The sequence below is a fragment of the Parasteatoda tepidariorum genome, chromosome 1 (genome assembly GCF_982258835.1).
Source record: "Parasteatoda tepidariorum strain Cologne lab strain chromosome 1, Ptep-v5.0, whole genome shotgun sequence".
Classification (NCBI taxonomy): domain Eukaryota; kingdom Metazoa; phylum Arthropoda; class Arachnida; order Araneae; family Theridiidae; genus Parasteatoda; species Parasteatoda tepidariorum.
Window position 1 is genome coordinate 44,804,180 of NC_141755.1, and position 22,608 is coordinate 44,826,787.

A 22,608-nucleotide genomic window follows, 5' to 3' on the forward strand; every position below is an offset into this window, starting at 1 on the left:
AGAGATGAGTTCGGGCTTACTTTTATCTGTCCGAGACCGAAGACCGCTAATTTTATAAAATAAAAGACTACGATTCTTGAAGATGTAAAGTCAAAGTTTATGTAGAGAAAATCTCTAATTACATCGATGCACTACGCAACATGTAATAAATGTATGCATTAAAAATGTTTATGCATGTAGAGGTAATGTTAGCAAGTTTTGAATGTACGGCGTACACAAAATCAAAAAAGTAATTCTAGCCAAACTGTGTGCTGTACCGATGCTGGCGATATAAGCTGTGAGATGGGCTTTAAAATCAGTCATGGTCGGTGGTCCTGGAAGCACATGCAAGTGAACCCCCAGAGGAACATAACACATGGAGTGAGATTTGGGGATCCTTGTGGCCAGTGCAAGAGGGAATTTTCTGTGACAGATACGCGACCAATCCCGCGTTTTGGTAACGTGTTATTGAGGGCGTTGTTTTTCTACCCGTTCTATTTTCGCAGAAGCGTTGATGACGATAGGACTTCCAGCGCCATCTTTTGTTGGATTTCGGAAAAGTAATTAACTATTAAAGTGAAAAGTCTAATTCTACGTAAATATACTGATTGTCTGAAACGCAATAAAAAATTTTCAGATTTGTGATTTATGACATCGAATTGTTGTGTAGACTTAATTTATTTGGTGGGAAAAGAAAGTTCTTTTTTCCCCTTCAATTTAATTATTCTTACCATTCGGTTGTATTATTTGAAATTAATTGATGGTGACATAATCGAAATAAGACATACCATACATAAATTAGAAAATTAAGTATTAAAATATTCTATAAATACATACATAAAACGTAGATTAAATTCGCTAACTATATCTAAAGACTAATAAATCGGCTGCTTTGAATAAAATACATCGCAAACATTTAAACTTTATTGGCATGTTTCGAAGTCATTTTTTTTTTTTGAAAAAAAAGAAATCTTTCTAAGTATTGAGAAGACCATATCGGTTTATTGATAATCGTGAACAATCCAAGTACATTTGTTGATGTTGAAATTCGTGTTTTCAAAGCGAAACTAATATACTATTTGAAGTGTAAATATTTCTTGTTGAGAATGCTTTGTTTTAGAATAACAGTTTTGTGCAAATGATTGCCTATTAATATTGCAAATCAATATTCCGTTACCCTTTAAAAGCCATCCTCATTAGTTGGAAACAGCTAATTTGCTCTTCTCCTTAATTTCCTAACGGATATATGAATATAAGCGTATAATTTCCTTTGGTTTTATGCAAATTCAAAAGGTATTTTTTCTGTAATCTATTATTCAAAAGAATAGTTTTTGTTACGTAATTACTGTTTAGAATTGTAAATTACTTTTAAACTCTTTCAACTATTTACATGATTTAAATGCCTCATTTATGAATCTAATGGAGCTGCATGCGTATTATTACAGGGTATTTTGAATTTACAGTCCTTTTTAGTGATTACAGTTTATTTATTTGAAAACTTCCAAATGGCTTTTCATTTAAAATGATTTACGCTATAATGATAATTTTTTTTCCTTATATTGAAGATATTTAAGCGTATCAATGTAATTATATGAAATAATATGAATATAAAATGACATGAAATAATATAAATTTTAAATTTTGTTAAAAATTTATAAATGTTCTAACGTTATGTGAATCGACTAAATACTAGAAGTTAAAGAAATAAGTTAAGCTTATATTTAGTTTATATCTATCTCATTGTTATTTTAAGAATTTTGTTGAGTCCTATAAATAAATGAATAAGCATAAAATTGAACGTTTGCGTTGCTAAGAATGACTGTGTTTTTCTTTATTTCTAAAAAACTTCCAGTTTATCAAATTCAATAGATCTTGTAAATTGAATTTTACACATTTTATTGCTTGAAATAAAAACTCAAATTTTCAGATAATTGATGTGTGCACTTACTCAGCATTAGTTTCTTCTACAAATTATTCTAATCTTAATTTCATAATTGTTTTCTCTTCTAATTTCTTTCTTTTATAAGTTACTATTTTGAAACTTTTAAGTATAATGCAAGGAAATATTTCTGCCTGAAATTATATTCAGTGAACTATTCACTTAACAAAGGGCTATTTTAGTGAGGCTGTTTTTTATTAAAGGCTGTTTTTTATTAAAAATTCATATAACGATACTTGTGACAAAGAAATTATATATGTAACTTTTTCAACTCTTTTGTAATTGCTCTAATAGGGTCGAGGTTTTAAAATTATTTATGAAGTCATAATTAATAACCAGAAATTCTTTCTCCAATCTTTCACGAAGTCTCTTTTTTTTCTGCTACACTTTTTTATCATGTGTCATCGATCGAAGTTGACATCTTAATCTATAAAATATATGCGTTAAATGATGAATAATTACCTGATTCCACGTTTAAACAGAAGCCTTTTTACTATCTATTGATTATTTTGCATTTTTTTCTTCTCTTTAATCCTTTCTCTGTGATTCATGAAAGTTAAGAAAGTTAAGGAGGCTCTTTGGAGTTAAAAATCATATAATATTTTAAACATTATACATAGAATTTTACTTTTCGGAGCATTGATTGAAGTAATAATGGAATCTATTAGTTGAAATAAAATATTATTTATGTATTTTACTTCAATTATAATTTATATATTTTATTTGATTATAGTACATGAGCTATTTAAAAATAAATAAATTGATTAAAAAAAAGAGTTTTTGAAAAATAAGCAAATTAAAATGACCTAAACTATATGCTTTCCTAAAGTTTTACTTGAGTGTTTGATAAGACTCTTCGTAATGGCATTATTATTTCATTTACGTCGTATTAGAGCTCCACAATGGACTATTGGCGACGATCAGGGAAAAATCCCTGCGGATGATTCAAAAACATGCCATCACAATTGTAATCCTCTGCAGAGGGGATAATTCCCCTGCTTTGGTAGCCAGATGAACTGTGCGAAAAGTCAAGCACTTTACGACAGTTTAATTAGGGCCCGCGCAACTTCAGTCCCTACGCCAGTGATTCTCAACCTGTGGGGCGCGCCCCCCTAGGGGGGCGCGAGCACACTAGAGGGGTGGCGCGAGAATGTTCAAGAGAAAATATTATTTAAAAAAAATTTATTAAGTGGATGAAATTAAAGCGCATATACTCTTAGAAAACAAAATACATTTCGACATATTTAACAACTTTTTAAAGTAAAAAAACATATTAAATCAAAACTTAGGTGGGGAATCAAAGGTGGCTTTGCTTTGAGGATTTTTCCTAATTTTCTGGTTAAGTCTGTGCAGCTGAAATTTTCGTTGTAACATCTTACCCTTATCTCTAACACATATCACGTATACTTTTAATTGTAAAATAAAATTCCATTTATTTTATAGTATAACTTCGAAATTGTAGCTTCTGCGCCTATGGTTTCCCACAGGTTCCAAAGGTAGGCCATAAATTTAAATCACTTTTTCATTTACTCAAATTGTCTTTAGAAAGGACACTTGGACTGGCAAACGTCTTTTAAAAAGACACCTTAAGTGCCTCGCTAGTAGGGCCAAGTTTTTCGACTGTAAAAAAGGTATTTGTTTTTAGAGTGCATAATTTATTTATCTATCATTTACATTGATAGTTCCTGTGTGACGTCACTAGCGATTCTTTTGAGTTAACTCATTAGAATAAAACAAGATATACTGAGTTAGTTCGTTCGAAAGGGTTAACTATTAATCTGATAGATTAGTTCAAATTAAAGTAATGTGGTTAAAGAAAAAAAATAAACTTTCAGAAAACATATCATAACTCAAAGTTCTAAGAACTTAAACGCATATAAATTACAATATCTTCTTACCCGGAAATTAGAATGACAACTGCAAAAAATTAAATCGTTTCATACAATGAAAGCTATTGAAGGAAATATCTTCCAATTCAGCCACGTGCACATCAGATACAAGATTTACAATGCAGCAGGGCCATCTTGTGATTCAAAATAAAAATAATTCTATTTTTGGGGGTAGGGCTACGTTAGGAGCACTGGCCACCTTAGGCTCACCCACCTTACTTTATCAAAATATACTAAATTAAAAACAAATTTAATAATTATTAGTGACTTCCTTAAGCGAATCTTGCAGAGCAAAACTTTTCGAGGTAAGGCTTAATATTAGAAATAGCCACTCTCAGTTCTGTTTCTATATTTAGCCAAGATCTATATTTTGTCTTCAAAGAATTTACAGCAGAAAATCTAGGATGTTGAAAATGGTAATAGAATACGAGATGCCCTTGTTTTTAGTGCAGAAAAATCATCCTTAACTTCTGCCCAAAATTCAAACAGTGATATATTACTAAATTGTCTTATGGTTTCGCCAGTTGTCGTGAAATCTATGAATTTTTCTTCCTCATCAATTGAGAGTCCTTCGGGAGTCTTATGAAATGAATCTCTAACCCACTCGTAACTTGCTATCAGCTGGTCGTCAGCAAAAAATACTTTTTAAAATTCTTTGCCAGCATGGCTAAATGATTTTCAATGGTTACAAAAACAGCTTTTATATGTTCTTCTTTGGCCTTATAAGTTTTCGTACAATCATCCACATTTGCAAACATTGTTAGGTTTTTTTTTGCTTTAAATTTCTGCCCCATAATTCCAATTTTATACAAAAAGCATTAACTTTATCACTCGTATACAACATATGTGTATTTGTTCCTTGGAGTTGAAGATTCAAGTTATTTAGTTTCTCGAATATGACGACCAAGTAGCTCAATTTCATCACAAATAAACAATAGCGAAAAATCTCGGCTTCCGGTCGGTTGTCTTCTAGGAAAATGGCCATTTCTTCTCCTAATTCATTACACGTTGCAAAAATTTCTAACGTGATAATCATCTTGCCTCGCAAATAAATAGTAAAACTGAATGTACTGAACCCATGTCTTTACAAAATGCGGAAAAGGTCCTCGGTCTCAGGGGTCTCATTCTTAAATAATTTACTACGGTTACAACCGCAGTTAACACAATATTTAAACCAGGACTCATTTATTTCGAAGCCAAAGCATCTCTGTGGATCATGCAATGTGTCCAGACACATTGAGGCCATTTTTGTTTTACAAGTGCTAGTATACTTTGGAATCTTCAGGACAGTGAACGAGCACCACCGGTTCATATTCCGACGCAATTTTTGCATTCTATGTTTGCCTCATTCATGAAATCATTTAAAATAGCAAATAATGCGAGCGCTGTTGTTTTGAGTTGTTCTACTACTGACATATTATCACAAAATAGAACTTAGGCAATTAAATGAGCAACATTATTAATTGTTGCTGTATCTGCTGCCTGTTATCAAGCTGTATTGAAAACAATTTGTCACGCAACTTCGAGAAATGCTGACACTATACATCTTCAGCTATATCACCAATTCTCATAGCAACAGTATCATTTGAAAGAAGTATGGACTGCAATTGTTTCGAAAAATTATCTCCAAACTTAGTTTTTACAATCTCAATTGCTGCTGGCTTTTACTTTACTTTTGTTTCGGCAGTCAGTTAAAAATAATTTAAAGACGGAATTCAAAATACTCAATATACATTATTGTTGTATGCATTTTACTGTAAGTGTGGGGCGTGAGGAAAATTATGATTGAAAACTGGGCCGCGAATACTGAAAGGTTGAGAAACACTGCCCTACGCAGATTAATCTAAGTGATTACCGATCTTCTCACTGACCGCAGCCAGTGATGAAAAAGTGAGTGTCGTAAAATCAAGGCACTTTACGACTAATTAGGGCCAGCTTGATTTCAGTGTTCTACTAGGAACCGTGTCTTTACGATCAGTGTTTCGATTTATTTACACCGTTTAAAGTATGAGCGCTCAGTGCCAGAATTTACCAGAAATAACGCACAATTTAACATCAATAAATATTACGTAACAGTTTTTACTGCCTAAGAAACTTCACTAGAGTTATCTTTTAAGCAATCTGGGAAACAGAATTGTATACAGTTTAATTTGAAAGAATAAGTTAATGTAAAAATTAATAATTTAACATCCCTCTCGAACGGGCTAATAGAAATTTTCGAATTATAATTAAAATCAGATGCTGAAATTACTCCATGCTCCCGATTTCGGTTTCTCGATTCAGAAGTAAGACACAGAAACAGACACCCATTTCTTTATTGTTATATGTTCTGCCATACAAAATTTCCATAAAAAACTTATTCCGTACATGTTGCTTAGTATTCATAACTATGCATAAAAATGTTTCAGAAAAAAATACTTAACACTTTTGGGAGAAAACAAGCTCAAATTATTTAAAAGGTTTCAATTTTGATTACCTTTTTTCAAACATAAATAATAAAACAAAGAATAAATTGAGTTAATGATGGTTTCATTAAAATTATTTTATTATATTCTCGACTCTTCCGTTGGGATTTCTGCGATTTAGGATTAAAACTCAATTACCTGTATTGCATTTTGTATAATTTATTGAAAATTGTATTATTCATAACTAATGTAAAAAAGTTATATATATATATATATATATATATATATATATATATATATATATATATATATATATATATATATATATATATATATATATATATATATATATATATATATATATATATATATATATATATATATATATATATATATATATTGAGGAATCAATTTCTAGTCTTCAATTAATTAGAGTGGGGCTATCATCTAGTCCGGGTTTCAATGAGAAAAAACCCATTTAGTTACCGATAGCCTGTAATATTAAAACTTTTTAAGATTAAGGTCGGAAGAATTTTTTTTTGTCATGCGATGATTTTTTAAGTTATTGTATAAGCACTCATGAAATTGTCGATATAACTAATATATTTTGAATTCAGCACATTTTGCCTACCAGGATCAATGTAATGATTATAATTTTTGGAAAAATTTGCTCAAGAATGTTTTTCACTAGATGTGCCCTGATTTAAACCTTTCTTAAACATCGTTGGGATCAGAAAACTTTTCTTCAAGCAGTTAGTGTTGAAAATGTCTTTTTAATGCATGATTACAACCCCCTACCTTTCTGTTTCAAATTTCAAAATTGATAGGTCACTAGACCATGTGCCCCTCATCTTGATTGTTTAGAATTTACCTTGATTGTTTAGAATTCTCAACTTAAGAAATATATTTTTTCCTTATCACCTTGTTTAGTACACATTTTTATCACTTTTTAAATTTTTTGTTGTTGTCATTATAGCATTCTTGTATCAATCAGATATTCTTTTTTCTGCTTAACATTGTTTCACGCTATAAAACCGTCGAAATAAGTGATTGAAATCTCTTTAAAACACACTACAATATTACTTTTTTTTTAACCATTTTTTGTAGCTGTTTTATATTCCTATTGTTAACAATTTTTGTATTTCATGGTCTTAGCTTAAACTAATATTTTTAACCTTTTTTTATTGAGATTTATTATACAGTTTTCGTTGAAAAATAACCATATCATTGAAATGTAATAAATAAAATTAATTCTATTTTTGCAAGTTTTAAAAGTATATGCTCTCTTCTCATATTTATGTTTTTCGTAATCATTTAATCAAATAAAAACGTGACTCTTATATTTATCCAAATATTTTAATGGATGTTCGGTATAGATTTTTGTTAAAAATGATCGTATTATTAAAAATTAACCCAACTGATAACTCCTTTGTCAAATTTAAAACCAATTACGGTCTGCATAAGATCTTAATCTAGAAAATAGATTTAACTCTTATGATGAAGCAAATTATATCCACTCATATTATCACTCTAATTAATGTAGTGAACCAAATCTTTATTGAAGTGTCGGGTAATATCTCAGGTGCCCATTTTTCTGCTTTATTTTCTCTCACGCAATAAAGCGAATGAATGGACCTATCTCACGCTACTTTTTTGCTCTCTTTTTGAGAGAATAGAATCTTATTTCTTTCACGTAGAAATCTAGAGAATCCTCGCCGCCACCTCATATTTTTGCCTCTCCAATAAACGTGACTCTTTCAATATTGGAACTTTTCTTTTTTGTCTATTGCAATTGGCAACGGATCTTATTCATTCCACGGACTCTTCGATCTCCGAGTATGTTGTTTTTGGAAATTCAAAGAAGAAAAGAAAGGAGTATTTTTGAGAATTATGAAAAAAAACTACTGAAAAGCGAAAATGGGGAAAACGTGACACTTTTTATCAAAGTTATGTTTATTTATGTATTACGAATTCAGAAATGAAAACGTTTTGAAAATGGCTTTACTGTTTGTGTCACGAAGAACTTATTTGGAACAGACATAATTTGATTTTTTTAATAGTATTTGACTCTTCTTCGGATTCGATTAATATTTGTTTCCGTAATCATTGATTCAGACCACAGTTTTTAATGCGTGTTGCAGTAAGTTTTTGTTTTTATGTAAGTTTTAAAAGAAAAGTATTGTTAACTGAGGTTCTAATTTTTAGGTTTATTGTTTTAAGGTATGATTTGATCATGGAAGCATTTTTTGCTAGACATATTTTTTTGCAATTACAACCACTTTTTCGGAAGACTTTTGTTTTTCAATTACAAAATTTTTTTTTAAGACTTTTCTTTCAATTACAAAGTTTTTTCTCAGGACTTTTCTTTCAATTTAAAACACTTTTTCTCAAGACTTTTCTTTCAATTACAAACACTCTTTCTCATGATTTTTCTTTCAAATACAAACACTTTTTCTCAAGACTTATCTTTCAAATACAAACACTTTTTCTCAATACTTTTCTTTCAATTACAAACACTTTTTCTCAAGACTTTTCACTTTCAATTACAAACGCTTTTTCTCAAGACTTATCTTTCAATTACAAACGCTTTTTCACAAGACTTTTCTTTCAATTACAAACACTTTTTCTCAAGACTTTTCTTTCAAGTACAAATTCTTTTCGCAAGTTTTTTTTAAGGTATAAACACTTTTTGCAAAACTTGTCTTCCAACAATAAATATATACTTTTTGCCATAAAAGGTCGGATATGCAAACGATTACTTTGCTAGTCAGAAAGCTTTATTTGACAACATTTCTTTCTTGCTGGCGAAGAGCAAGTGATGAGATTTTAATAGAAGAAAAATTTAATTGAGAAAAACTCGTTTTCTTGATATTTGTTTTAAATTGATGTTGTTTTCAATATAAATGTAAACAACAACGATCTCGAGCTCTTGACCTGCTCTACTTCCGGTTAGAAAGTATACAGCTGCTTACTACAGCTTATTCTGCGAGGCGATATTTTCAAATCGATAATTTTTTTAATATAAAAAAAAAATTATAATTTCTGAGTTCAAATCTTCTGTATTTCATAAGATATTAATGATATCAAATAATTCCGGCGAGTTTGAAGTAAAAATTTGTTTTAGTTATTTATAGATGTATTGGTAAAAAAAGTGACATGGCTGCTAGATTTAGAAAGAACTCGCTTTGTTGGCAGTCCCGATTTGGCCTCTTTTTACTTGTTTATTACTGTTCTTGTTGCAAGCCGTGCCCCATCATGCGTTAGTGTTAGCCTGTTGTTCGAGATGTGGGATTAAGTTCATTTTACAAATTATCATTTAGGTTTAAATTTCGAAGTTGGTATATTGCTGACAAGGTAAGAAGTGTTATATAACGATTATTTTTTTCAAATGACGATTCTTACGTCTTGAAATGGCAGGTCTTTAAATGACGATTCTCAAAACGATTTTTTTTTTAACACAAATAATAAATCAGGTAAGAAATACACGTATAGAAGAAATACTACTCAGTCTCAACATACAATGATCACTTAGTGAGCCAAATGGCTTTAAGATACACTGGAAATAGTAACCCGGAAGTATAGGCAGTAAAGAGCTTGCAGCGCACTCTAGTGTAGAATACACATCCATATTTACAACATTAATGCATTCTTCAAATAAAGTTTTTGTACGATTGAAGGCATTTTTAATTATTTTACTTCGAAAAACCGTGCACACCCGTTAAATCCCTATGCGCGACGTGCGCTAGCCTCAGAAACCTTCAATCTTCGTTATATTTCACGGTTTGAAAATATTTTAGCATTCACGCGGGCCTTTACTTCAGCTTTTTTACATGGTAAAATATCGCCTTTTTTATCCATGATAAATTTGTTCCAATTGATTATTTATACACTGCGCATTAAATAAACAAATAACTGCATAGTATAAAACTGTGAAACAAATAAACATAGCACATAAAGCCACAGAATCACGTCCGCAACTGACACAAGCGAGAATGCGACTGAAACCGGTTTGCACTTTTTCACGTTCGTGTATCAGTCATATCGTCATATCATATCGTGTGTTAACATTGTAATGTAATACGTTAAAAATAAATGCAAATAGGAAGTATATAAAAAAATCTTCTGAATGAAAACCCATTATATGTATGTCTAAATATAAAAGCGTTGCATATAAACTCGTGCAGAACATGTAATTATTAAAAAAAAAAAAACTGTAGTGCGTCTAATAATTTGACCAGGGACTATAAATATTTCATTCTTTTCTTAAAAATCAATGTAAGGGCTAACTTTTTATTTCAATACAAATGTTATACAATATAAATCGCCAACCATAGATCTCTTCTCATGCTCCTAACTGTCCGTTGGGAACAATTCACTTTAATTTGAAATTCTTGGTAATCGGACTGGGACAACTTTTCTCAAATGAATTTATTTTTCCAGGATAAATATCCTTTTATAACAAATTAGAATGTATCTCATACGGCCAAAATATTCTTTATACTAAAGTAATGCTACCTCTACTAACCACTGAATTGGACTAACCACCCCGATCATAGCTTTTTTTTACAGCAAGCTGTTATGGTGTGCTATTAAAATAACATCCAAGAACATCCAATTTAAAATCTAGAATTTTGATGAAATAGTACGTGGTAAAATAATAATAATAATAATACTTGCAGATTATTATTTATCCAAAAGTATACGAGAAGTACATGTTTTAATCTGAAGGTCGTTTTTCATGCTGTAAAGGGATTATCAAGGTTGAATTCTTATTTAATTTAAGTTTTAAAATGTTTAAATGTTTTGATGCCGGATAGTTTTTGAATAAAAAAAAAATTATTCTTGTCTTTCATTGTTTCACATCTTTATATAAACAGAACTAGGTTTTGTGTCATTTAGATAATTTTAAATTTTGCTTAATATTCTCCCCCCTATCATTTTTCGGGCCATTTTCCTTCTCTGAAATTCTCTTTTCTTTCGGTATTCCTGAAATAAATGTTTCCGTCAAAAGCTGTCTCGATTTTATATAAATCTTTTATATTCAGCTCGGTAAAAAAAGGGGAAAAATTGGGTGCTATTTACTCTTGCTCTGGATATCATTCTACTGAATAAAAAATAAGAACGGTGGCCGAGTGTTCAAAAGTTTTGGTGCCCGACAGGATGGACTATGTTTTGTTAGGCACATTTTTTTTGTCTTGAAAAATGAGTAGAATAAAAAGAATCCTTCTTCTATTTTTTGTTGGTTTTTTTTTCTTTTTATAAAATGGAATGGCTGCCAAAATATTTTTCTTACACTCTTCTTACAAAAAACGGAAGGATTTTTTTCGTACTGTGATATTTTTTGGCTATTACAAATTAATATATTAAAGTTACAGCATAAAGGAATTTATTGTTTATTTTGTGGTTTTCTCTTTCTCTTATTTCTACTTTTTGAAAATGAAAATATTATTTTATTATTCTATATTTTGAAATCTACGTAAACGATCTGTAGCATAGTGTATTATACGATAAATTTATAAAATAAAAGCAGGTACAAAATTTATTTTTTAAAATTCTCCACACTACCTCTATAGTAGATGCAACATATTCTTTATAGATTTTAAATAATTTTGAAACACCTGGTTAGATTTTTTTACGTGTGCGTAAGTGTGGAAAGCGTTTTACAATTCTTGAAATTCAAATCAATTGGTAAGCATATTAAATTTGAATTAAAATAAGCTTCTGTTGGAGTCTGTTCTTATTTTATTATAGAAAATTTTGCGTGAAATAATGTACAGTATTGACATAAATCTTTAAAGAACAAATAAACACAGTTTTGTCCTTTAAGCAACAAACTGCATAAAAACAAATTAAGAATAAATTAAAGTTTACTTGTGACGATCTTCATCGTTTCTCGCTTCAGTCAGCTTTCAGACCTTTGCTTAAGTGTTTTTGGAACGGTAAAATATCAGAATAGCAAACTGTTTTTTTTAAAAATTTATTTATTTATTTTTAAATTAGGAATTTAGATAGCCAACTGATTGCCAAATAACGTGCTTGTGTATAATCCAACATGTTACAGACATATTAAAATAAATTCTTATTTGATGAAAAGCATTTATATTATAACGTGAAGAATGTTTTTTTAAATAATGCTATCCAGAAACCTTTAGCAGCTTTCATTCGAAATAGAATAGAATGTTTTTATCGTGAAAATTGCCAATTTATTCCTTATTTCTCATGAATCCAAAATTTCATTTGATAAAATAAATAATTGATGAATTATGTTCTTTGTAATAATGATTTGTTTTTTCATTTCTCGTAGGCTTCCGAATTATGTTTTGTTGAAAACACGGGACTACGACCTTTAGGTGTTGAAACTAGGGTAAGAAGCAGATTCTTATTCTAAATAAATATTAAGTAAATAATCTTAAGAAACTAAAGATATTACCTTATTAATAAACTTCGTTCGCTTCGAAAATAAACAGATTGAATATAATAGTCAACATGTTTCAAGCGCTCAAAAATAGGCACCCATTTTCATGACTTACCAGATGTGAATGAGAAGAAACAAAAGTGATTTAAAATATTCAACTTAAAGTTGGCAGCAAAAAGGGGAAAATAAAGGTGAGAAACAAAACTAGAAAAAGAATCAGGCCTTTTTTTTTAAAAAGTTATTTTTAGATCTGTTAACGAAAATAAGTTTAAGTCTCTTAAAGATCCTATTCTTCTTCTTCTATTGGCATGACAGCCCTTTGTGGGCCAGAGCCTTCCCTAGTACATTCCTCCATTCTGCTCTTTTCTTTGCGATTGTTCTCCAGCTAGTAATTCTTAGGATTTTGAAATCCTCTTTCACACAGTCAAGCCATCTGATCTTCTTTAACTTTAGTTCCCATTGGTTTGTAACCCGCAAGCTGTAAGCGACTTATTTTGATGTACTTCTTGATATCAGCTTCCTTGAAAACCTATATAGTTCAGACTTATGTCGTTGTCTCCATAAGTTATCCACATTTATAGCACCAAATATTTTTCTCAAGGCTTTAGTCTCAAAAACAACCAGCAGGTCTGCTTGTGATTTAGTTAAAGACCATGTTTCGGATCCATAAGTTAAGACAGGTCTAATGATTGTTTTATATAGCATTATTTTTGTTCAGCTTCTCATTAATTTTGACTTTAGAAATGTTCTTAATCAGTGCCTGTATCGATTAGCTGCTATAATGCGTCTCTTTATTTCTGTGCTGATGCAAGTTGCTAGCTTAGTGCTTCATTTTCTGGCATTAGGGCGTTCAAAAATATTTGTTTTCATTCGCAATTAAGTGTCGCTCCCATAAACCCCTAAAAGCATTAAAATTTACTGCGAAGTATGAAAAATCGCATGAACTAAACACTTCTAAAATTACAAAATAGTCCTAATTATTTTTTGAGAAATTAAAAAAGCAAAACAAAGTGCCCCTTCCATTATTGCAGGGTAATGTATATTGTATACTAAATGTAAACTCGCTATTCGTCGTAACTATAAATTGTCTACTAGTAATATAAATGTTATCATTTATATCTGGCAACATCTGTCCACTTTCTCTTATTACTTTTATCTTTATTTCTCCATTTTTTTGTGACTTTTTACGTCAAATTAAACGCGAGCTAATAAACTGATGATCTCGAGAGAGAGAAATTTTTCGGCAGCAGTAGATAAATAATCATTATTTATTGCAAAAATAATGAAAAAAATTCATTAAAAAGTTATTAATAATGCAATAGTTTATAAACAAATTGGAATTAAAAAAAATACTCGTGTTAAATTCATAAACAAATTTCAACGCAGTAGTTGGATTCTTGCTTCCGGTAGAGCGGACGTCCGCATGGTGTTTTTGCCTACAAGTTTAACAGTCAATAATTCTCGAGCGAATTATCGAACGTTAAATTTTATTCTATTGTACTTCACATACAATTTCCTACAGACATTCGTTATTTCTTGTTTCTAATAATCTTTTAGTGTTAGCGCAGCAAAGCACGATATTGAGCTACCAAAATGGAGATGGCTCTTACAAATTGTTAATTTAGAGAGAAACTTCTATTTGAAATGACTTCTGTTTGTAGCAAGAAGATACATCATTTGAAAAAAAAAAATCATTTATGATATTTATTTTTGCTTATAATTTTTTATTTATTTTGATATAAATGAAAAAGAGGCGTTACTTTGCTTACAAATTTTTTTAAAGTTTCTCTTTTTTTCGCTTATGTTTGTCTCAAAATAACACACCTGCTATTTTTTTTGTTTGTTTACAACGTGTTGGTGACTTAGTTTATAGCACCACATAATTATAACTCACAAGCAAAATTTTAGGCAGTTTCATTGGCAGTGTTAAAGCCAACAACTTGGCGACCATTTAAATAATTTTCACAAAATTTTTTGTAACGAAACTATTATCTACCTTATCGAAGCTTCAAGGCTCTATGCATGAAAGAGTGAGATAGATATCCAAGAATTTGCTGGAAACTTGGCACATTTTCGCCTGCAGACTATGACGTAAGAAAAACCTTTATTTTATATACAGAATCACATAGTTATATCTAAAGGGCAGGAAAAACATTAAAATTTTTTAGTCAGTGTTATTTATTAATAATTTCAATTAATTAATCTTTAGAAGCTCGAATGTCGTAAATTACAAAATTAATTAGCTTTTTATTTATGTACCGCGCTGTAATAATTATATTTTTATAAAACTAATGTGGGCATTCTTACAAATTTGCGAATGCATTAAAAGTTTTATTTTCTTTGAACTTGCATTTGATAATTGAGATCATCAAAAGTTATTACTTTAAAATAAATTCTTACAATTTAACTCATCTGCATGTTTCACTCAAATCCCATTTGAAAATTGCAAAATATTTTTAATTTATTTATTTAGCAAGGTAATTAAAAAACTTGTTTGTCAGAATGAGAATAAATTAAATATATTCTTATTTTTCAAATGTTTTATTTATTTTATATTAGAGTGTGTAGAAGTGTATTTTCCTAGGAATATTTTATTCAATTTTATATTGAATTGTATTAAATTCTATTTAAATAGAAATCAAATAGAAACTACATTTTTGCCATGCCCAATACTGAGTTGAGTGTTACAAAAATGCATTTAACATCTCAACATTGACTAATTTTTCCTACTCAGACATTTATTTTTAAGTTGTTAAGTTGTTGATTTAAGCCTTTTTTGCAATTAGTATATTTTAGTAACTCATATTTTCTAAATTTTAAAATGTTTCTCAACTTTTTTAATTTTAAAATTTTTTTAACTCAAAATAAAAATAACTGGGATAATGTAATTATTAAATTTGATGATGAATGATATTATTATATTGTATACGCAAATAAAATTTCAAATGCAGTTTCGGATATTTTTCTTTAATTAGCGTCTTTAATTCAAAGCTTATTTTAAAGTGAAAATCTTTTTAGTTTATATAAGGTTTTATTCAATTAAAATTAATTTCATTTCGGCAAGACAACATTTGCATTTTGTAAATATTAGTCTCAGAGTTTTGAGAATAGGATAAATTTTTATTATTTGTTGTGATAAAATGAAATAAACAACATCAAATTATTTATTTTGGAAGTAAAATTAGTTGATGGCATAAAAGCCTTTTTACTGAAATCTAAATATCTTTCAACAAATTTCCGTAAGATATACAAAAGCTTCTTTACTTGAATGGTAAATTCATACCTGTACTCGTGTAACGTATGTCAAAAGAGGATTTTATTTTAAACCGACGTTAAGTAGCCGACTCATTTTTGTGCTTACCACTATCAACCGTAGCCTTGTCATTTTGAACAGCAACCCAGAAAACAAGAGAACTTTTAGATCAAGCCTATGGACAAACTACTCTTACCAACATTTACTTTTTACGAAGAGAATGATATTTAATGTCAGCATTGTAGTCGATGCAAGCATAGAGTAGAATTCGTATCCACCAAGCATAACTGGTATTCGAACTTGGGTGTTAGCTCATTGGAAGGAGAGCGCTCTATCCTCTGAGCTGATTAAACGGTTTCTAACCAGTCTAAAATAGTCTGATTGCAGTTAGCCTAAAACATTAAAATGATTGGAAAAATCGCGGAGCTTTTTCCAAGCAACCTGGCTCAATGCAGTGACAACAATTGACGAAGACCGGGATAGCCTGGTCGGTAGGGCGCTGGGCCCATGTCCGAGAGTTCGTGAGTTCGAACCCCGCTGGTATCAATGTAACGTGACTGATGCACGTTAAATCTGTCGAGTCGCAAAAGTCCTCCATGTTCCTATAACAAATCAATTCCTCTGGGGGTACTGGATTGGAGATCGATCGTTCTCTGATTCAGGTCAAAATTACGATCTGTGGATGAATGAATGGATGTATGAATGGGTCCGCCCTATAAACGGGTGCGACGTATGGTGTGGCAGAAGTCGAATTCTTGGCCATAGATGGCGCCACGGAAAAACAAGAAACGCACACTCTGCCTTAAATTTGCTCGGTTTCACCAAGCAGGCTTGCCCGTGTGGCAAGTGGCATTAGAAACAACAAGCAACAACAACACAATTGACGATTTTTTTAAATTAGCCTACTTCTGCCCTTTTCCTCAGCAATAAATATTGTACTACATGAATGAATATTATTTTCTAGTTCGAAGCTTTTCTACCTCACTTAAATCTTGTGCTTTCCATAAGTTTATCAATATTTTTGAAAAGTATTCTATCGAATTTTAGAAGTTTTTCAGCTTCAACTAAATATGCTGTAATATATGATGCTATCCATAGTGTATGTATAGATATACTTTTTTTTCTATTTCATGGAAGCAAATGCATAATCAATACTATTCCCCTGTATGTTAGCTTCACTGATCCAATAACTGAGAGACGTCGAAAATTCTTCTTCAGGTGTTTGAAAAAAAAAAAAAAATATTTTTTTATTACATAAAGATGGTTGAGAATTTTAAAACTTCTTTCGGAGAAACTTTTAGGCATAATTTTTAAGTATCTCTATAAGAAAGAGAAAAAAATATTTCACGGTTTGGGTTCAAATTTTCCTTTTCGAGTAAATAGTTTTCTCCCACTGAGTTTCATATTTTCTTCTTATATACCAAGAAAGTCTCTTCATTTTGTTTGCTTTTTTTATTTTTACAAATTGCTTTGAAAACTTTATTTTTCTTTTCATCTCATTTTTTAAAAGAGAAAAAATTGTTTAAAATGTGTATTAGGTTATTATACAGTTATGTTGAGGTCAGTCGTTAAGTAATTTAAAGGGCGGATATTTTAGATCTTCACTACATAATGATATGTTTCTTTAAAAGTTTCTTTTCTTTTGTCTTTTAAACCTACATTAGATGTGGAAAAAGTTTATAAACTTGAATTATTTTCAACTTAAAGTGACAACCATTTAATATATTTTTAAAAATTAATTATTTATTTACATATATTTTTATTTAATATGAATTTTTTAAAAATTTTGTATATGATTTTTTTAGAAATGGAGAAATAAACGACACTTTCCACGATCGAAACAATCATTACCTTCACTTCGTTTCATCTCCTCGTCAGCAGTCACTGACGCTGTTGTGCCTAATGGTAAGGATATTTTTAAAATTCATTTTAAAAAAATAGAAAAACGGACAATATTTAATTTGAAAATCAAATTATTTATTCCCAAATTATTCATGTTAACAATTCTAGAACTATTTCCCTACCTGTCTGATATTTTTAATATCGTGAAGAATCATTCTTCAATGGAGCAAAAGGCAAGGTGTTTCACATATATTTGAGGTCTATAAGAAATAGGAATCAAGGAAAAATAAACTGAGAAAAAAACGAGATACCGAGAAGAAACGGTATACTCAATTTGTTCACAAGAACTATTTTTGGAATTTATTTGCCTAAAAAGTTAAAATTAACTTTTCAACTTTGTCTTTTTGAGTTTCTTAAGTTGAGTTACTTACTATTAGCTTAGAATGACTGTTTTCTTAACTTCTAAGCTAATATGTCATTTTCCTGGCATTCAAAATTTAGTGAATTTCTATTTTTTTTTTAAACAAATGTCAATAAACTACGCTGTCTGTAGATGTAACTAAGTAAATATACGAAAAAAAATTTGATTATTTTGAAGACTTCAAATTTGAGGTAAATTTTTTTCCGAATTGTCATGTTTCCAAAGAATCACCCATATATGCAATGAAATAAAAAAAATTTATAAAATTAAATTAATTACAATCATTGGAAAATTCATTAAAAAATCCTTTCTTTTCCATATGCTTCTAATGTGTTGTTACCCTTAAGAGCGAGACTATTTTATCTACTTAAACTATTTAATATGTAATAGTAAATTTTTTTTTTAAATTCTAGTTTTATCGTACTGTTTGGCGCATCATGTCCTGATTTGGACCTTGTACCATTGAACCCTAGACTCAAACAATCAATATAAATTCTAGTTTATTAACATAATAATACGTAATACATTTTCTTCTACTATGAAAGCTATTTTCTAGCACTACATAATGTTTATTTTGATATATTTAATAAATATATGTGTGTTACGTAGTATCAAATTATATATAACAAATAAAGATATTTATACCATAAATATTTATTTTAAAAAATTTATTCAAAGATTTCGTCGCAGAAGTATACACACCTGGGTCCAGCAAAGTATACATATCAATATGCAATTGAGATATATTACAATTATTATATACTAGTGGGCTGCGCCCCCTGCTCGCTAAAGCTCGCCAACCCCCGAAAATTGCTGCGCAATCTTATATGGTTTGCTTCGTAAACCAAGCTACTAACGAAGGAACATTGCAAATGCACAAAATTCTAAGAATTCAAAACAATCATTCAAATCCATATATAAACTTTTTTTAAAAAAAACATTACATCTTTTTAGTAAAGACAAAGTCATTAAAATAAATTTGAATTCAAATGAATGACATGTAATTCGTTAAACCTATTAGAAATGTGTTATAGTATAATTCGTGATATAAATCAAAAATCGTCAAATAAATTCGTAATATATAAGTTCGTGAAAAAAAGCGCTTTCGACAAAATACTAAAATAGAGATCTGTCGACAAAGACTACTCACTTCTGCCTAGCTTAATAGTATGAGATTGCCGCAGCTGATGCTCTCTGGTTATTTCAGTTTCCGTTTTTAAAAGCGCTATATGTTGAGCCACCTCATCTAGATTTGGTATGTGACATTTTTAGCGGCAATCATGGGTCGATTCGCCGTGTAAGAGAAATAGTAATGTAGACAAAACAAAGCAAACGTTGCCACCGGCGGAAAAGAAATACAGCCAAAATTTGGGAGCCACGTAAGAGAATTATGTATATTAGATTCATAATTGTTAATCTGAATATTTTAATCAATTTCTTAACAGTATTTACAATAGCTTTACATCTTTTACTGCTTTTATAATTGTGTAACAGAAATGTTTTTAGTTCTTGACTTGTGTTGAAAATTTTTTTTATGAAAAATGTCAAGTCCTTGACTGTATTTTCAGTTATGTGTAATTTTAATGGTAATATACTTTTTTTTCGTGGTAAAAAGAGGTGACGGTGTACTATAGTCGCGGCCTGCCTGTGATAACGGTGCCTCTACCTTCAAGACGTGAGAAGTGCCGATTTACTCTGAAGCCTGTGACTTCCAAAGTGTCTGATTTTGTGCAAGATCTGCAGAAAGAAGACAAAGGAATAGACAGGGTCATCGTTCAAAGTACAGGTACTAGTACCATTTTTTTTTCTACTGCGCGAAAAATGAATTATAAATCTTCGACTTTTTTAAAGTTAGCTAACTCTGGAGCTATTTGACAGATTCCATTCATTTTTTGTATTTTACGATTTAAAATTTTCATTCTTTAAAATGATGTAAAAATTTGTATACAATTCAATATTTTTTTAGATTATTATTTAAAAAAAATGAATAGTTATTCTTTGCATTGAATTATGTTTGAATAAACGAATTTTATAATTGTGCGCAAAATTTTTTCAAATCGTTTAAAAAGCTTTTGATATGTGGTGATATACACAAAAAGTGATATTAACAGTAAGGTGTCCAAATTGTGGACTGCTCTCCTATTGAGAAACTATTTCCCAGATTGTGGTTATCCACCATAGTTTCCGTTGAAAAAAATGTTTGTTCAGCGAAAATACGTTTCTGTGTCTGATTTCGTAACTTAAAATGTCGTCTGCATTAATTGGTTAGTATATTTAAAGAGAGACCTTCAGACCAGTAAGATTGAACCTTAGTACGAGATAATCCGATTTATGCGCTGAGTGACCAAATTATTATGACCACCCCTTAAATGCACTGTTGGACTAAATTTAGTTCATAATACTGCTCGAATTCTTTTTGGCATAGGTTTTATGAGATGTTGGTAGGTGGTAGAAGGAAGTTGATTCCATATCCGATGAACTGCACTTTGCAGTTCCGTCAGATTGGATGGAACTGGATCCAGCTGTCTGATGCCCTGATCGGTCGCATCCAACTAATTCTCAATTGGATTGAGATATGGTGATTGTGCGGGCCAACAAAACAAGGTAAAGTCACCGTCATGTTCTTCGAACCATCTGACGACAATCCGAGCTGTATGACAAGGAGAACTGCTGAAAGTATCCATCCCCGGCAGGGTACACCACTAACATAACATGATGTACTTGATCTGTGATAACACTTAAATACCCTTGGGCATTTAGACGTTGTTCCACAAGAATCAAATAATCCATGCAATGCTAAGAAAACATCCCTCAAACCCTAACATTACCTCCACCAGCTGGAAGTATTGTGTCAATGTAGTTAGGGTCCATGCTTTCGTGCTGTTTTTGCCGTATCCAAACCCAGCCTTCTGCACGGTATAGTTGAAAACGTAATTCATCACACCACATGACCCTTTTCCAGTCATCTACTGTCCAATTCTTATGCTCCTTTTCAAACTGCCGGCGTCTGCTCTTGTTCAAGGCTGACAATAGAAGCTTTCGAACAGGTCGTCAGCTCGCATAGCCTTGTAACGATAGCAGCTATATTGAAGAAACAGTTTTCTTATAAAACACATTTATTGGACACAACAATCACACATCAACAAAGAAAACAACAAATGGAAAATCCCGTAACGGGTTAGTATATGAATCTTAAATTCAAAACAAAAACTTTCTCATCAAAAATCAGCACCTCTCTGATGTTCCATAAATTGTCACGTTCTTTTTATTTTTAATTTATCTCATTAGATTTTTTTTAATTCTTGCTTATGTTAGCCAGATATCTTAGATATTTCTAAGACTTAATAGCCTGTGCGGCGCAAATTTCGTTGAGAGACGTTTACAGTTAGTTGTACCTTCCGTAAGATTCGCCACTATTTGACGCACTGTTGCTCTTCTGTTGGACTGGACAACTCTGGCAAGTCTCCTTTCAGCTCGAGCATTCAGAAACCTGTGACAACCACAAGCCTGACGTTGAGATCTAGTTTTCGGCTTGTTAGTCCACTCTCTGTACGCATGAATAATTGTTGTTCTCGAACACTTCACAAAAGCGGCTGTTTTGCTGATACTGGTTCCGACGCTTTGAGCGCTTATAATCACCCGGATTTTAAACTCATTTAAGCAGCGTTTTTTTTTGCCCATATCTCCTCGCTTAACACAGTGCAATTGATAGTTCATTCTCCTTGCATTTCCTTCTTGCAGCTATCTCGCTCTCTAGCTGCAACACAGTGACGCAAAAGCTCAAATTTGCGTAAAACTGCCATGTGGTCATGGCTAATCAGTGTATATCAAAAGTTATTCACGATGTACAGTGCACAAAAAAAAAAAAACGGTTTACCATGAATAATTTTTAATCTAATGATCGGATCTTCCCGTTCTATGAATCAATCTTAATGGTTCGAAGGGGTGATCTCAAATATGTTGATTAATCAGTGCAGGCGATATTTCAAGTTACAAAATCAGACACAACAACTTTGTTTCTCTGAATAAACATACCTTTTTCCCAACTGATTTGGATTTCTGAACTCCAAAATATAGATGGTAACCGCAATCTGGGAAATATGATCCTCGTAATTTGGTCCGGAGAGTGATCCAAAGTTTGGACCCCATAACGTTAATTTTACTTTTTGCGTATTTCACCATATCTCGAGGACATCATTTTAAATTCTGTAAATTTTGATGACAATAGATTCGGATTTCTGACTCCTAAAATATATAGGGTAGCCACCATTAATATGATCCCCATGGTTTGGTCAGGAGAACGATCCAAAGTTTGGACCCCTTAATGTTAATTTTACTCTTTGCGTATTTTGCTACATCTCGATAACCAGTAAGATTAAGTTCTAGATCTTGAAAATACGATCTATAGATTATTCTGGGTGTCCGTTTTTTCTTTTGGCTCTCTGTACAGTTCTTTTAACACTGT

The 22,608-nt window shown here is 30.8% G+C and overlaps 1 protein-coding gene across 2 annotated transcripts in view; it reads left to right on the forward strand.

The window, feature by feature from the left end:
- Positions 1-22,608, forward strand: part of MCU (mitochondrial calcium uniporter) — a 123,801-nt gene that overhangs the window by 85,959 nt on the left and 15,234 nt on the right. The window contains exons 2-4 of one of the 2 annotated variants that reach the window (XM_043050005.3): positions 12,517-12,576; positions 17,686-17,785; positions 19,759-19,929. In XM_043050005.3, the coding sequence (XP_042905939.1) occupies positions 12,517-12,576; positions 17,686-17,785; positions 19,759-19,929 (331 nt within the window). The remainder of the gene's footprint in view (positions 1-12,516; positions 12,577-17,685; positions 17,786-19,758; positions 19,930-22,608) is intronic. The other variant, XM_043050006.3, reaches the window with a different exon arrangement.